The sequence below is a fragment of the Cylas formicarius genome, unplaced genomic scaffold (assembly GCF_029955315.1).
Source record: "Cylas formicarius isolate icCylForm1 unplaced genomic scaffold, icCylForm1.1 PGA_scaffold_2__14_contigs__length_35257938, whole genome shotgun sequence".
NCBI lineage: Eukaryota > Metazoa > Arthropoda > Insecta > Coleoptera > Brentidae > Cylas > Cylas formicarius.
Window position 1 is genome coordinate 34,495,371 of NW_026844319.1, and position 15,974 is coordinate 34,511,344.

At 38.2% G+C, this 15,974-nt stretch overlaps 2 protein-coding genes across 8 annotated transcripts in view; one reads left to right on the forward strand and one right to left on the reverse strand.

Annotated features, from left to right (window-relative positions):
• Window positions 1-109: 109 nt before the first annotated feature.
• LOC132697827 (probable pyruvate dehydrogenase E1 component subunit alpha, mitochondrial) lies at window positions 110-3,403 on the reverse strand. 3 transcript variants are annotated; one of them, XM_060663499.1, is made up of 8 exons: window positions 3,115-3,287; window positions 2,970-3,058; window positions 2,817-2,876; window positions 2,588-2,761; window positions 2,310-2,528; window positions 1,901-2,253; window positions 416-560; window positions 110-360 (listed from the first exon to the last, which is right to left on the reverse strand). In XM_060663499.1, exons 2-8 carry the CDS (start codon window positions 2,997-2,999, stop codon window positions 175-177), a joined length of 1,167 nt encoding a protein of 388 aa, XP_060519482.1. In that variant the 5' UTR covers window positions 3,000-3,058; window positions 3,115-3,287; the 3' UTR covers window positions 110-174. The 3 variants fall into 3 exon arrangements, with proteins under 3 accessions (XP_060519482.1, XP_060519483.1, XP_060519481.1); XM_060663500.1 differs by lacking the exons at window positions 2,970-3,058; window positions 3,115-3,287 and adding an exon at window positions 3,385-3,403; XM_060663498.1 differs by lacking the exon at window positions 2,970-3,058 and having other exon boundaries at window positions 3,092-3,296.
• Window positions 3,404-9,340: 5,937 nt separating this feature from the next.
• The window catches only part of LOC132698714 (protein pangolin, isoforms A/H/I/S), a 252,278-nt gene continuing 245,644 nt past the window's right edge, over window positions 9,341-15,974 (forward strand). For 2 of the 5 annotated variants that reach the window (XM_060664916.1, XM_060664919.1), the window contains exons 1-3: window positions 9,343-9,845; window positions 13,493-13,562; window positions 15,613-15,716. In XM_060664916.1, coding sequence (XP_060520899.1) covers window positions 9,690-9,845; window positions 13,493-13,562; window positions 15,613-15,716 — 330 coding nt within the window. In that variant the 5' untranslated portion in view covers window positions 9,343-9,689. Of the gene's footprint in view, window positions 9,846-13,492; window positions 13,563-15,612; window positions 15,717-15,974 lie in introns of all 5 variants that reach the window. The other 3 variants (XM_060664917.1, XM_060664918.1, XM_060664920.1) reach the window with 2 other exon arrangements.

Consider the following 15,974-nt stretch of genomic DNA (forward strand, 5'->3'; position numbering starts at 1 on the left):
TTTGTAACGTTTGATGGAAATAAAATCAAAGAGTTTTCGTTGTCGATATTTTTTTTGACGTGCCACCGCGTAGCGCATCATATATACAGGAAAAATAAAGAATGAGGCGTGTATAAATAAAGGTCTATGTATACCGTTGGGTTTCAAAGGTAAAAAAAGATGCCTTCCGCACGTTTAAATATTAACCGCGGGCCCGAGTCTCTTGTGCTGCAGGGGACTGAATATGGACACGCCCTTGACCGTTTTCACGAGCTCTTCCGCGTAAATGTCGGCCGAAAGTTCGTCCGCCCCGATCTCCTTGTCCGCTTTCGCTTTCTTCGTCGCCTCGTCCACTTCGTGTCTGATTTCCAACTCGATTTTCTGCACAAACGAAACAAAAATCGTATTCGCCCCGCCCCTCGCGCCGAACTCCTACCTTTATCTCGTCCGCGTCCACCAAATTCGCCGACAGGATTTTCTCTTTGAACGACGTGATCGGATCGCGCGTTTGACGCACCTCCTGCACCTCCTCGCGCGTTCTGTAACTCGTCCCCGGATCGGACATTGAGTGGCCCGAATACCTACGAAACGAACATCAGTCGTGAGGAGTTTTAGGACGTCGGACTTTTGAAATTGAAAAATAAAATTTATGAACAAGGCGGAGGTCAGGGAGATATTGAAGGGGCCACACTAGATAATTTGGGAGATACATATACTAAAGAAAAACACCAAAGATTACAAACACATTTTCCAATTTAGATATAGGAAAGAATAGTTTTGGTTTGATAATCATGTGAAACCTTTTAAGCATGCGTTGTGAGTTATTGTTAATAACTTATTTGTATGTTTTCGTTAATTTTACGAAATTCAACAACTTTCGCGTGCCTTTTCGGACAGGGACCCCAGCTTGTCGCAAATATCGCAATAAAAACATTTAGGGCCATTTTCCGATAGCAGCAAAGATAGTTTCAATTTTTTAACGCAATACTATCGATCTCGCTGATATACATATACCTATACATTTTATTTCCCACTTTGTGTTTTAATGTATACAAAAAAAAAAAAAAAGATGGATTTTTATGATTACTTGGAATTTCAATTTAATTAGGGTTCCAGTGTTTCTGCATTCGTAGGTGTATTAAAATAACAGCACTAATGGTCGGTTAAGTCACTTTTAGTAATATATTTCATGCTAATTCATGAATAAGTCAGAAAAACGCATTTAAAAATAGCTTTCTTTCAGCACCAATATTGACCTAAAATTAGTAATCTTTTAAACAACTTGGCTACGATTTTATGAAGGTCTTAAACACAGATTAAATATTCTTCCACATTTTACACAATATACACTTCTAACGTATCACTTTTCTTTTAAATGCGTGGAAGCAATTTTATAACATTTATAATTTAAAATCGAAACACATATTGCTAGGTTTTTTACAACAGAACAATCCAATCTGTTAAAATAGATAAACATGTTTATAATTTGGTTATTTTTAATTTATTTTATCAAGATGGTGCTTTAAAAAATGAGATTTCGATTTATTCAAAAATGAAAGATATTATGGGGAACTAAAACCGAAACTAATTGGGTTTTTTTCCAATTCAAGTCCAAATACTGGTTTTCCTATCTTGTCACAATATGTTTAAAAACATCCTAAAACCATTTTATTTTTGAGTTTGTTTGTTTTAATTGCGTGTTTTTTTTATCAATTAATGTGGAATTATATTTTCTTAAAATTATTAATTAATGGAACCCTCCAAACTTAGGTTTCTGACTACTCTTACAGTTTTTATTGACTATATTCCTAATAATTTTTTGGAACTTCCCTTCAGATTTTAATTGCAGTTCTTTGCGTATCCCCAAGACATCGTTTCTATCAAAAACATCCTCCTGTCCCCAACTTTCTCAATTTTTCACCTGTAGGTAGCGACTTCCAATACAATGGGCCCCTTGCCGCTTGCGCAGTGATTCACGGCGAAATGGGCGCCTTCCCTAACCGCGAGCACGTCCATACCATCAATCCACAGTCCGGGCACGAAGTCTCCTCTCGTATAAAAAGCAGTACTAGCCGCAGCCCTGTCCGCCCTGGTTCCCATACCATATCCATTGTTTTCGCACACGAATATGCACGGAATGTCCCACAATTTCGCCATATTGTATGTTTCAAATACTTGGCCTTGATTGGCGGCCCCGTCACCGTACAGAGCCACACAAACTCCGTCGGTACCCTTGTATTTGGCGGCCAGGGCAATTCCCGCCCCCAAAGGTACCTAATGAAGACCAAGTTAGCTCAACAGACAAGAAAATTAATGCAAACTCGTATTACCTGGGCTCCCACGATACCGTTACCTCCGTAGAAATTTTTGGTGTACATGTGCATAGAGCCCCCTTTCCCTTTGGCGCAGCCACTTTGCCGTCCCGTCAATTCCGCCAGAACTCCAAGCGGTGGTACACCCATAATGTAGGTCCAACCATGTGCGCGGTATCCGGTAATCACACTGTCGTGGGGCCGTAGGGCTGCATGGATACCTACTGCAACCGCTTCCTACAAGGGAAAGGATTCCATTCATCTGCAAAAATAGCCTCCTGCTAAAACTTGCTTACCTGCCCTGAGTAAAGATGGCAAAAGCCTCTAATAATTTTCTCTTTGTACAAATTGCCGGCCGAGGTTTCCATACGACGGATCATATGCAGCTGGGTATAGTATTTAATAGCGTCCTCTTTCGTTAAAGTAACAGTAGTCGCTGGTCCTTCCTCCAATTTGTGCAGCCTGAATGGCTGAAACGCAATCAAAGGACTAGGAAATCGAAACAAACATACCTTAACATCCTACCTTTGTTTCGAATGTAGCTTCGGTGGCATAACTGTTGCTAGAAGCCAATCCAAGTGCCTTCTGAAACACGAATTCTCAATATAATCGATCATAACCTCACCCGTTATGTAATATTATTATTAAAATAAAATCTGAACTATGAGAAAGTCGTACATTCACATAATTAAAAACCCTTTTGGCCATCGTTGAATCGAACAAACCACGGATAAAACGTCCAGCAGAAGACGCGAGATACTCTTAATCTAAAATATAGGGCAAGTCAATTCGCTACTCACTTTCGAAGGAAACGCTTTCTTACAAACGGCTCTCACACAGCCGGGCAACATTTTGATCTTTTTTCTTTAATTTAGAGGAACTTTAAGTAATGGAAGCAAGGACCGTTTTTGAAATTTAAGTAAAGGTCATTCAAAGATACAGACGATAACCTCCAGCCACTTGTCGCCACACTTGACAACGTCGTGACAAACGTCACTTTGCGACAGCGGAATGCAAGCAATTCATAGCAATGTAGATATATATTAGATATTATTATATATAGATTAGATATAATTCAAAATAGCATCATAACCTTTTTGTTCGTTCTGGTTCAACCTTTAGCTCTCTGTAATTAACCCTGCAATTAAACGTAAACAGAATTGTATTATTGTGGCATAGGCAGCCACATATACATACAAGTGGATTAAAAGCTGACTGCCTACTGACTCTCTGCATAATTTGGTCCCATAAATCATGCAATATTTAGAGCGTTGTTTTCCGCTTTTGTAGATAAATATGTTGTTCTTTATCGGACCAGTCTGTTAGATGATCAAAAATAATGAAGAATCTAATCAATCAGAGCTGTCAAATATAACTTGCCAAATGATAAGGATTAATTAATATCTGCTCAAAAAGGATATCGGTTATTCCCCATACTCTCCGCCGTTTTGTTTGATCGGCTTTGGCAATTTTCTGCATTTTGGAAAATCTCTTTGCAATACCCCAAGGTTTACAAATTTGAATTATTCAATTTTTAAGTATCTACAAATCTATTGAACGTATCCTGATACAGTACACGCGATGATAAATTTGCGAAAACATGTTATTTTAATACAAACTAAAAATTATCACAAACATATCTGGTTGTCTACTTTGACTTGGACTGACCGCATTCAAAGACAGCAAATTGATTGCTTGATTCTGGTCGACAGCCCGGCCGCACGTGAGAATGTGTGAAGTGCTACATCCCTCGATCCACAGATTTGATATGTATAACTGCGTCATACTTTGCCGATGGAAATTAGTGGAAAAAGAAAGCTTAAAGCCTGGTTTAAATCATCAATATAGAATGCGGCTTTAAAACTTGTTGCTCTCCTGATAAATATTTGGATACTGGGTATACGTGACAGTCACCCTTCCGTAACTTGTTCGATAAATAACCTGCTCACTTGACCTCCCGCTTTGTTGACCGGCTGTCTGCCTTCCGAGAATGCCCACCCCCATTTACACACTATTATGGGCTTTCCGGGGGCGCACTGAACTGCACATCCCAAACAAATCACTCAAACAATAGAGGTTTTCCTGGGACCCGGGCAAGAAGTAGGTACAAAATTAAACAAACTGCACGGTCATTGTGTTTCGAAATTTTTGCGATTGCATTGCATTGCATTTATATCCTGTTAATTTTCAGTCATTTCATTTTTTGCCTGTTAACTCATCACAGCTGTTCACATGGCAGCTGTTCCTAAAACAATTGCCTACGTAATTGACAGTTCAATACAAAAGTTGCGATTAGTAGGAATAAAAAGATTTCGTGATCTAGGTGCAACAATAAATTAAGTGGCCTTTGGGCTGCTGGTAATACGGGGTGTTCCGAAATTAATGTAGCAAATGTGTTTGGCATATTCTGTGCCGAAACTAAGCGCTAGTTTCAGAAACGATATACGATATACTGCTTTCAAGCGGTTATTTAGAAGAAAAATAGTGCGCCACTGCATTTTCCTAAAATAAAATCCCTATTCAATTTCAAGTAAAAACATAGTTTAAACTTAAACCTAAATTATTTTTGTTGTGTTTTTATTAACAAAAAGTAAAATTAATACAGCTCAATTTTGTAAGCGTTCAAAGTGTTTGCTGCTTGAAATCAATGTCAATTTTACGGTATTCATGGAGTTATTATATAAAAAATATAAATACGACTATACAAATAATTGTTGGTTTTATTTATTTGCATTAATTAAAAATATTCTAAAAAGAGGACCCGAGAGGACTTAAATCTACAACTTAGAACCTTATAAAATGTTAACACCGCACAAAAGAAGAGTTATGACTTACTGTATCTTGTTAAAATTATTAATAATTTAGCCGCTTAAGTATCCCAAATAAAACACAGTTTCTCACACACTTCAAGCATGTTGGAAACATTAGTAGTTAGATTTCAAACTAGTTTTTAAGGCATTTTTTACAGATAATTCAATTCAATTCAATGATGCGTTTCACGAAAAAATGTTGGGCTCGACTGCTAGGATCAGTCGCCCATTGCCGACTTCCGTCGAGGATCTTCGCTTTTGGTTATGAACCAACACGTACAAAGAAGACCGATACCAAAAAAAAACCGACATCCCCAACCCTTCCGCCACGGACCATCCAGGCCCGTCCGGCCCCCATACCGGCGTGAACGGCGAAAAACGAAGGGGTCGGCGACAATTATCACTTTAAAACGTTCACTAAACACTGAAAACACTAAATCTGTAGGGAGCGAACGGAGGTTAAACCGCCGCGTGCAATGCTCCACCACAGAATCTACAGATAATTGCAACTTGTTATTGGGTAAACAGACCAGAATCCCGAAGGTAGTCTTTTTCTATTGAAAAATTTGCCTCACGTTTCTATCGCACCGTTCCCGGTCCAGTTTACGACGCGTTCACTGACCGAAACAGTCAAACAAATGTCAAATGTCAAAAAACGACGAAAACCTTTTCTGAATACGCCCCTGATATTTAAGTACGCGGCAATCACGATTTTTTATAAATTATGATAATCCGTTAACGTCACGTGAACGTTGCGGACGCAGGAGTCGTTAATCTTTAGGCAACTACTGGTTTTGAGCGCGCCATTTAGCGACCAAATTCGTTCATCGGCGGAGTCTCGCTCGATCGTCGGGTCTCGACCGGCCGCCCATACGAGACGCAATAAATTATTACGGTTTAAAAACTTTTACGATTGCTATAAAAGTTAAATTTATATTGATAATTGTGCTGGTTTATTACGGCGTTATTAATCAAAGAGTTTACAATAAATCTCGCCTAGAAAAACTTCCCTAATCAGATTTCGCCGTATAACATAAAACAATCTGACGTGCGATTTTTTTTCCGGCTTTGATTTATCGTCCGGGAGGACGCGGATGATAATGCGACATCCGATTTATGTACAACCGCGACGTCGGAAAGATCGTAAACGCGCGTCCGCGTTGTGAGTTTTATAGGTAAATGCGTACCAACGAAGGAAATTATACTTGAAGCGAAAACAAACCTTAAGGCCCCCACAGACGCCGTTCTTTTTTAGCAATTTTACCCGCACGGTTAAAACGGTGCGGATAAGTTGGTCAGTGTGTGGCCAAAAACTTTCCTTTTTGCTGGCGTTCAAAAATATCTGCCACTGCTTGATTTTAACCGTTCGTTCAAGTCTGTCAGTGTGTTGTGGGAAAACAGTTAAGAAAGACAGTTTTTATCAGTGTCGACTCACTTATTTTACACAGCAATAATTAGTGCTAGTTTTGAGTAGTGATTTTAAAATTGTATTGTTGAATAAAAATATATTGCTGTAGTTTTTACAATGACTGACTTAAGACATTACAACAAGCAATTTATAATTGAGTTCATAGAACTGTATAGAAGCTATCCGTGCCTGTGGAAGGTTAAATCTACGGAGTATTCTGATAGAGATAGAGTGTGGCGGTGAGACGTTCATGTGGTGTTAGTCTCATTACGGTATCTTGTTGTTCTATCAGTGGTGCTACTAAAGAGAGCAGTTCCAAATACGTTTCTTCGTCCATCCGCAGGTAATTAAACCAATCTCCCGGTTCTAGTCGTAATTCCTTCAAAATATTGACATGCGAAAATTGTCTTCGCTTGAGTAACCATTCTTTAACCCATTTGGAACGTTGTTTTTTAGAATATTTTAGTTTAAAAGCAACTGCGGCCGCCACTGCTAACGTAAAATCCATCACCAATGATTTTTGCCCGCAATTTCAAACAAACTGAACGAAACATACAAAACAACGCGTATGTGTGGGGGGAAGTCGTTGTTCGTGTTTAACCGTGCTGTTTGACCCGTACGGGTAAAATTGCTAAAAAAGAAAACGTCTGTGGGGGCCTTTACGTACCGCAGATCACATAACTTTAATATGGACCGACGAAAGTCACAGAGTACAAAAAATTGCAAGCCAATCTTCCATATAATTACCAGAGATATAGAGGCCCTTACTATACTGATGTTACAGGAATTATAAAGTAACTATGAAACAAATGATGAGAAGGCCCATTTAACTAATGATCTAACAGCATGGCACAAAGTGCAGGTTAGTGCGGAAAATCAGACCTTTCTCTACGAAAATATCGTAGCCACCTTATTAGGAGCATGAATTTTTACCCTAGTGAGAGCAATATATTATCTAATAGCTAAGCGATTCGTCGGAAAAATACTAATGAAAAAAATAATTTCTTTTCTTTTTTGCAGTGTCTCAAACAATTTAACCCATGCAGTTCGCCACCTTCAAGAAGCTTTAAAAATTCCGCCGCTTCGAATATCAACAAAACCCGAACCAATCGTGCTCGTTCATTGCCTAAATTAATTTTCGTCCGCCAGAATAGGTTACCTCGCGTTTTAATACGTATAACGCTGTTTTTTTCATGTTTAGTAGTAATTTTAATACATCTTTAAATTAAATAAATGGTTTTCAAAAGAAAATAATATATACTGGGCAATTTCGCGGGTATGAATGTTGTATTCAGTTTGCTCTTAGATACTTTCAGATAGAAAATACCAGTTTATAGTCGTTACAAATCTTGTTTAATTAAAACTCAATATAAATATTTTATTTACGTAATAATGGGACAATAAAAGTGGAAAATAATAAACACAGAGATATGGCAGTAAAAAACACATTTAGACCCACCAAGTACACGCAGCATGAACCTCAAACATCCTTTTGTTTAATGTAACAATGTTTTTTTCAGCCTTTCTTAAAATTTGTTTTAATGAAGCTTTATTTTGTTACTTGGTGTGACTTTTCTAGTATTAAAGTGGATCTAAAATGGTTTATTTCCTTTATCTTTCTCATCTTCATACTCCGTGCTTAAACGCTGAACCCAAATTTGTTGAAGTTCTTCATCTTTAGGGAATCCACAAAGCACAATTTCCCTTATGCTTTTAGCCAACTACGTATTCTTAATTCATAACAAATAGACAAATGACATCCATTGTACATTCCTTAATTCGTGAACATATTGTTGCTTTCGAAGTTATTGCTTAATTTACAATCTACCACACACAATTTTCTCAAAAAAGTAAAAACAAAAAATGGGGTTAAGCTGACCTCGAAATTGTCAAATGTCAATTCTCAACAATTAAACAATTGGGTTGGGTCTTCTACAATTGCGAATACGTTTACGAGTAAGACTTAGAAATTAAAATTACGAAGTTGGCTAATTCCGGCCTTGATCCTGGTTTAACTTTGCTAAACGAGCGGCCAAGTGCAACAAACCCGGATGAAAAAATACGAACCATTGAATTGGTCTATTGAGCCTGGGTTTTCGTTTAAAATGGTGTGCGCGAGTGCGTCGTGCCGTTTTCGACTCCTCGGAGTGCTTTTTCCCGGTTGCCGCTCGAAACGCCAAGTGCGGGTTCCCTCGCGAGTACCTAGTTATGCGAGGTGGAAAAAAAACGCGTCGCTCGATTCACGTTCGGCGTTGCTCCAGACTATAAACGACGGCGACGCGTTTTGTAGAACGGTAGTTGTTGTTGTTAAACGCGGGCATAATTATCCGGTTGTTATGGGGGTCAAGGTCGCGGCTGCAGTTTCGCGGAATACAACAATGGCACCATCGGCAGAGAACCACAGATTATAAATTATCGCACCTTCTTCGCGCCCTCGTTGTTTCGCGGCCCGCGGACCTGTTGAAGACGCTCGGACACACACGGCAAACAACAGTCCATAAATTAGTTGAATAAATGTCTGGAAAAGAAATTAATCACCGGCGTAATCATGTCGCCGGACGGATTCTGGAGGGCCTACTATGGTCGTCGCGTCGCGGGTGGCGTTTGTTAAGCTTTGAGCATTAACGGTTAAACCGGGCACCTGACCGACTCTTGGTTGTTGCGACCTAAGTAAAACTTGACGCGAATCGGTTTCGTATCAATTAACCGGGCCGGATTAGCGAAATAAAGACGCGTCGCATTCCGGTCCAGGACACACCGTAATGGGCCGCCGCGGGCATTTTCGGGCGGCGTCGTGCGCAGTCGTGCGGCTGCCATTATTGCGAGCCGCCTCGGCAGATCAAAGCGGCAGCTGATTGGTCGGGTCCGACAGAGAGCCTGGCGAGCGCGCTTGCTTGATCCTACGCGCCCAACGCTAGTCAGTGTTTGGCAAAGGGCGCCGCCGGTCACAGTATAAACGAAGACTGTAGCACGTGCGATCGCGGAGGCGACTACGACAGTGACAGTCCGCGCCGCGGCCGTTTACAAACGGCGGACTGCGATCTCGACAAAAGAAATACTGCGATTTACCGCGTATCAGGATGGTGGTGACGCGCGCGAACGACACGGTAATAATATCGTGGCCATAGTGATCTAGTGAAGCGGGCTGTGATGCCGCTGTGTCGTGTTTTCAAGTGAACCATGCCACACGTCTCGTCCAGTGGCGGCGGCGATGATCTCGGCAGCACCGATGAGGTTAAGGTGTTCAAAGACGAGGGCGACGGCGAAGACGAGAAGAGGTCCTCGGAGAACCTCACCGAGGAGAAGAGTAGCCTTATCGATCTCACCGAGTCGGAGGTACGGTTTTGCCTGTTCCGACGGACGATCTCTGCCTCACCCGGGGGTCGCTTCTCGGAGGAGTCCGTCGGGTTGGCGGACGTTCGTCCGCGAGGAACCCGTTTATCTGTACCTACCAGAGATTAGACCGAGTTTTCGTTTGACTTGTTTATCCGTGTGTCAATAGATTTAGATAAAAGCGTATCTCGAGGAGGGGGTTCGTTAATGTGCCGCGGTAAATAAATCTCTTTTATCGAGATTGCCGCGGTGCGTTCCGTTATAACGTAGTTCGTTTTTGAACGCGTCGTCCTTTTCAGCCAGGGTTTGCGTTATTGTAGCGTTAAATTTACTTGGTTTCCCCATCAACTTGGAACACTGTAAAAGTTAAGGACTTGGAAAGTCGGCCTCTGTCCGAAAAAAAATCCTTCACCTATCCGGAAAAGATTTTTTTTGTTTCTGAAAAGCAATATTCAGACACACTTGACCCGTCTTCTCACAACATTTAACGAGATCTAGGCATATTTTGAGAAAATACCGCGTCCAATCTTATTGACGATCTGTCAGCGGCCATGTTGGTTGTTGAATGGCGCAAGGTTGGTTAAAGAAGATATTTTTATTTTAAATCTGGCTCACGCGCGTGTTGAATGGACCTTGATGTCGAATAATTTATTATATTATCAGCGTTATATCTTTGCAGTTCATATCCCATAATTGTTGTTTGCAAAAAGGACCACATCACAATCGATACCTTTGGGCTTTTTTGTGAGCCATTGAACCAGTGAACTGATATACTGATATTATCATTTAACATGTTTGTGCTTTCTTTTGCTGGCTGCATGCTACCTTCGTTACAGTCAATTTTTCGCTAGAGCTTCTATAACCTATTTCCAATATATATATATATATATATATATATATATATATATATATATATATATATATATATATATATTCAAGTGTAGAAATTGACGTTTCCCGTCTCAAAAAGTCAACCATTTTAATATGTTTTAGCTTTTTGTTTATCTTTGAATTCTGTGGCAATCTTCTATGGTCTCCGGTATAGTCGGACTCATGTGCATCGGAAGTTAAATCATGTCCATTCTGTTACTACAGTCAATTTTTTTTTTGGAAGGGATGTATAGCTTTTTCATATGTATTCATTAATTAGTTTTAACTTTTCATTTATCACTGAATTCTATGGCAATTTTACCTGATCTCTTGGTAGATTCAAGTCTATAGTTTTAACTGAAATCATGTTGATTCTATAATGAAACTTTTATTTCCTTCAAACTGTTCATATGTATGTATATGTATCGATTAATTTGATCGAGCAATGTTCCATGGTTTTTGGTAGAGTCAAACCTATTTTTTTGGAAGTTAAATCATATACACACCTTTTATGGACTCAGATTACTTGAGTCAAGTCTTTTTTTAAAGTTTGCTCCAAGGCATGTTCATATTCTATCTGCATTTCTATCGTTTTTCAATCCATTATGTCTTTTTCTTTGAAAATATATGGTGCGTCAATCTTTTCTGGTCTGTAGTAAACCCGTCTCTATTCTGTTTATTCTATAATAAACCGTCTATGCTAGACTTAAGTGTTTTTTCTTTCAATGGTTTGGTCTACCATTTCAATATGAAATGATTAGTAAGTTTTAGTTAATTATATTTCTTTGGAATGATAGTGAACCGCTATATACTCTAACTACTACAGTCCAGTGTTTTTTCTTTGAAATGGTTAGTCTTGGGTCTTATTCTACAATTTTCCTTTTCATCGTGGATACTGAATAGGGAATTGCATCAGAGTACTTGGAAAAGTAGGCGATAAATCTTTCTCGAAATCGTCGAGGTGGGAGTGCGGTGGACTTCGACGAAAACAATCCCGAACTCGACTCATCGACTCTCACATTTTTTATTTTTAATCACCTCTCCGGGTCAACTCACTCGCTCACTCGGCCCGGTCTCGTATATATGGGTGTTTTATTATTTGCCGGGGCCCTTAAAACGGGCGGCCCCGACTGCGGGGCAGTTAAATGGGTTTTTCGTTTTTCAACGTGTATAAAACCTCTGCGAAGGTAATTTAGGTAGAAAAAGCCAATTAACATATTAATAGTCACTTAAACGGCCTGGGCGCATTTTTAGTATTTTTGCATTTAAAACGACTTCGGAAATTGATTTTTCTCAAGTCTCGTGAAAGGACGCGAGAAGCAGTTCTCACACACGTTCATGCGCGATGCCCGATTGCATTTGTATACATGACACGCGACAGGCGCCGATCTTAAATAAGTGTTTTAAATTTAAATTATTTGCAAAAGTGGTAAAAGAACATTACAAAAAAACGATGCTAAAAATATTGCACTAAATTTGTATTTTTCATTAAATCTATTTTAGGTACCCGATTTTAAAGAAAATCTTCAAATGCACCAATAGAATCCTTCAAAGCTGACGCAAAGTTAATGTGGTTTTAACATTTTAAAACACCAAATAAAGTTTTCCTAGTTGACTATTACAATTCAGAGACTTAAAAATACAATACAGATAATCATTTGATTTGAATTAATGAAAAATTTCTCATTTGATGTTTTTTTAAATATTTTTCAAAACTACGTAGAGGTATCTGTCAAAAAAAATGTTTGCATAATTTATTTATTTACAAATGCATAATAATTTATTGTAAAATAATGTGATTAGATCATAGGTAACAATTGTGAGCAATTGTAAAGGCACGATGTTATTTAAAACAAAAATCATTGACTTATTAAATTAAAAAGCGGCCAATTAAAGCAAAGCAAAACGAACTAAAACAATTACCGCGGGGTAAATTATGCTTGAAATGTGGTGTACTTCAAATTTTGAGATTTCAATTTTAAAATAAATGTGTTTGAATTGTTCGGTTATTTGAAGAAAAATTCTTAGTTAAAGCTGAAGAAAAAGCAAAAAGCAATGACAATCGTAATTTTGAAAAAAAATCGAAAATATTAGATTTATGTTGGCTTTGAAAATTATTTAATATTTTTTAAGTTGTACAATATGAAACTTTTCTACATAAACTTAAAATTGTTTTTAAAGTCTTTTAAAATCAAGAAAATCATTAAGCCATCTGTGGAATCTTTATAGAATCTGTGAAATCTTCATGAAATCCGTGAAATTATATGACCGTGTGCCATCTAGTGTACCAATTTTGTATGGTGATTTACCCTTCGACAATCAGAAACCAGCCTTTTTGTATTTTGCACTTTTAAGGTGGTACGTATTTTTTGGAAGGACGGATTTTTCGAAACACATTTTTACGAAAAATGACAACGCCCGTGCTATGCTTAGGTTTTGAAAAATCCAAAATTATTCAGAAGAAAGCATTATTTTCAAAAACTTAAGGAAAACCCTCCGAAAAAGGTTTTTTTTTAAGAATTCGGAATTGTCTCGAAGTGAACTTGCGATTATATCGCAATAGCTGCTCGAAATTTTGAAAGAAGAAAAAAGGCGAAAAAAATATATTTTTAAATATTCCTTCCCCATAAAACACAATTTCATTTAATAAATAAAACCCATCTTAACAAATTTTCGGAGAGGCTTTTTTAAAATATTTTTTTAGTACAAATTGTGTTTGGTACACGTAGATTTTTATTTTCGGGGAACGTGAAATTAATACACGCCCGCTTTTGTTTCAGGAAAAGTCTGGCGGAAGTTACAATACTTCTAGTAAAAATGCCCAGCGAACAGATCACAGTCCAGTCTTTGGTAAGTTAATCTTTCTTCGTTTTAGACCGTTTTTCACTCGCATTCGTACACATGAAACCGAACTGGTTAAAATATACGGTCCGATAGGATCGCCAGGCAGTTACGCAAAGTTGCCTATTTGTCAGTCCTCAGAAGACGCAGAGGTCCATGTTGTCTCCATATTTACAAATAAGGACCAGATGTCAAGATTAGATTTAAATGCCAAGTTTGTTTTATTCCCGCCGCTACGGCTTGGGTTGTACAGGGTGGTCGAAATTGTAGTGTTTTAATATTGCGGGATTTCTGAGAAATATTTGATTAAAAACCACAGGGCGATATTTCGGGGTGTCGCTCAATTTTCGGCATGTCCAATTTCGTAACACGTAACGGCAACACCGCTTTTTCAATAAGAATTACCGGAGCGCTTAAATAACTCCGAAACTTTCAAAGAATTCAGTAATGCTCACACTAGTGTTGTCAGATTTACCACTGTTAATAAAAAAATGCTTGGCATCTCAGAATTTTGGAGGTTTTTGGACATAGTATATCAGTGAAAGGTTACCGGAATTATAAATATCATCGTGAAATCTGACAACGTTACTGTTGTCGTTTTTGAATTTTGCGTGTTCCAAAAACCGCCGGGTATTTTGTCAGTTTTGGCAATATTTGAGTGTTCCGGTAAAAAGCGGTGTTGCCAATTTTACATTTCTTGCTGGTTTCGCAGTGAAACCAACATGTATTTTTAAAAATTATAACAATTTTTTCGCAAATTTTGTGAACGGTAATAACTAATCTCGTACTAATAATTAATCGATCAATTTACTTGCCTTAAGGAAAATTGATTATGTGAGTATTGCCGTTCGATGAATTACAATAACTACTTGTAGTCAACGTTTTTTTCCTAGCTTGATCTGCACGAATTTTTAAAGTCAATTCCCATCCCCGCTCACCGCTAGCCTTCACTGCAATTTTGCTTAAAATTCTAGACCGATCCGGGCAATATTCATATAACATGGTTCAATTTTCCTTAAGGCGAGTCAATTATTCATTTAATTATATTTCGTATTGCCGTTAATTTTCTAAAGTTAAGGGTGTTATATTCTAAACAATGCAATTCATTTGAATTCTGTTAAGAGCATTACATGTGTAAACCCTGCCGTTTGAAAAACAAGACTAGACTAGACTGAAAAGAAGAAAATAAGATAACAATATCCATTCTTGCCAGTTTTCTAATAACTGAAGTAATTTCTTCAATTTTTTTCACATCCAAAAAAATCCTAGCAGGAAATTGGAAAAAGTCATTGTTACAATCCGTTAAAAATTAGTTTCTATTAAAATACCTTATCATCCAACAGCTACTGTGATGGCCCATCACGAATTTTCAAATAATGAATGTCGCGATATTAATTTTCGCATATCCGAATAGAAACGTTCCATCTGCAATTTTTTTTGTTTTCGAAAATGTTATCAGTCTAAAGTGAAAAAACGTTCTACGTGAAGTGTCCTCTAGTGACATATTTTTGAAACACTTTTGTATCGATGACTTTTGAAATAAAAAAAAAGATTTTTGGCAAGCCATAACAAGGAAAACATTAGAAATTTTTTGCTATATGACTTACTGCCATTATTTTACCACGCTGTATCTTTCTTCCAAGTTTCCGAACACCCTGTATAATAAACAGTAAATAAATTTACTTAGCTATTAAATGCGTTAGGCGTAATATTCTAATTCTCGTTAGCTCAAAACTAACGCGCCGCCATGTTTATTTTCGTCCTGTATGATACGGCGGTGCCATTAGCAATTCACCGTAAGTAGCAGAATTCCGCGGGCAACGGTACGACTGATTTTCTAAGTATTCGCTTAGATAATTGACTTTACATATTAATTAATTTGCTGCGTCCATATGAACACATTATGCGTTGAATATGCATAGGATCGAGCGTATATTTATACCCAATCGGACCTCCGTCCGATTGAATGTCAATCAGGCGCGACACCGCCCGGGGAAATACCAATTACCGCTGGCCGTTTTGTTTTACTTTTTCGCGTTTTAATTCGCGCCAATTTCAGGCAAAGTCGAGCCGTCGGCGCACACGTCCTCGTTCAACATGGGATACCTTATGTCCCCCTACGGTTACGCCAATGGAGCGGCTGGACCCATACCCGTATCAATGGTGAGTAATAATTTAATTTAATTTTGCTTAAATTAATTTTTATATTCGGCTATAATCTATTATGACTAAATACCAAAGGCAAGCGCACCGATACCCGGGAACTAAGGTCCGATCGAAATCGACAAGAAAAAGCAACTATTTCCCCAAAATGGATTGGTTTCAAGTTGATACGTGCAGATTTTATGCAGAAAGCGAGATTTTCAGTTGCTATTTTATATCAGAGTTTAGACTGAAGTTATTTTTCAAAACTGAAAAATA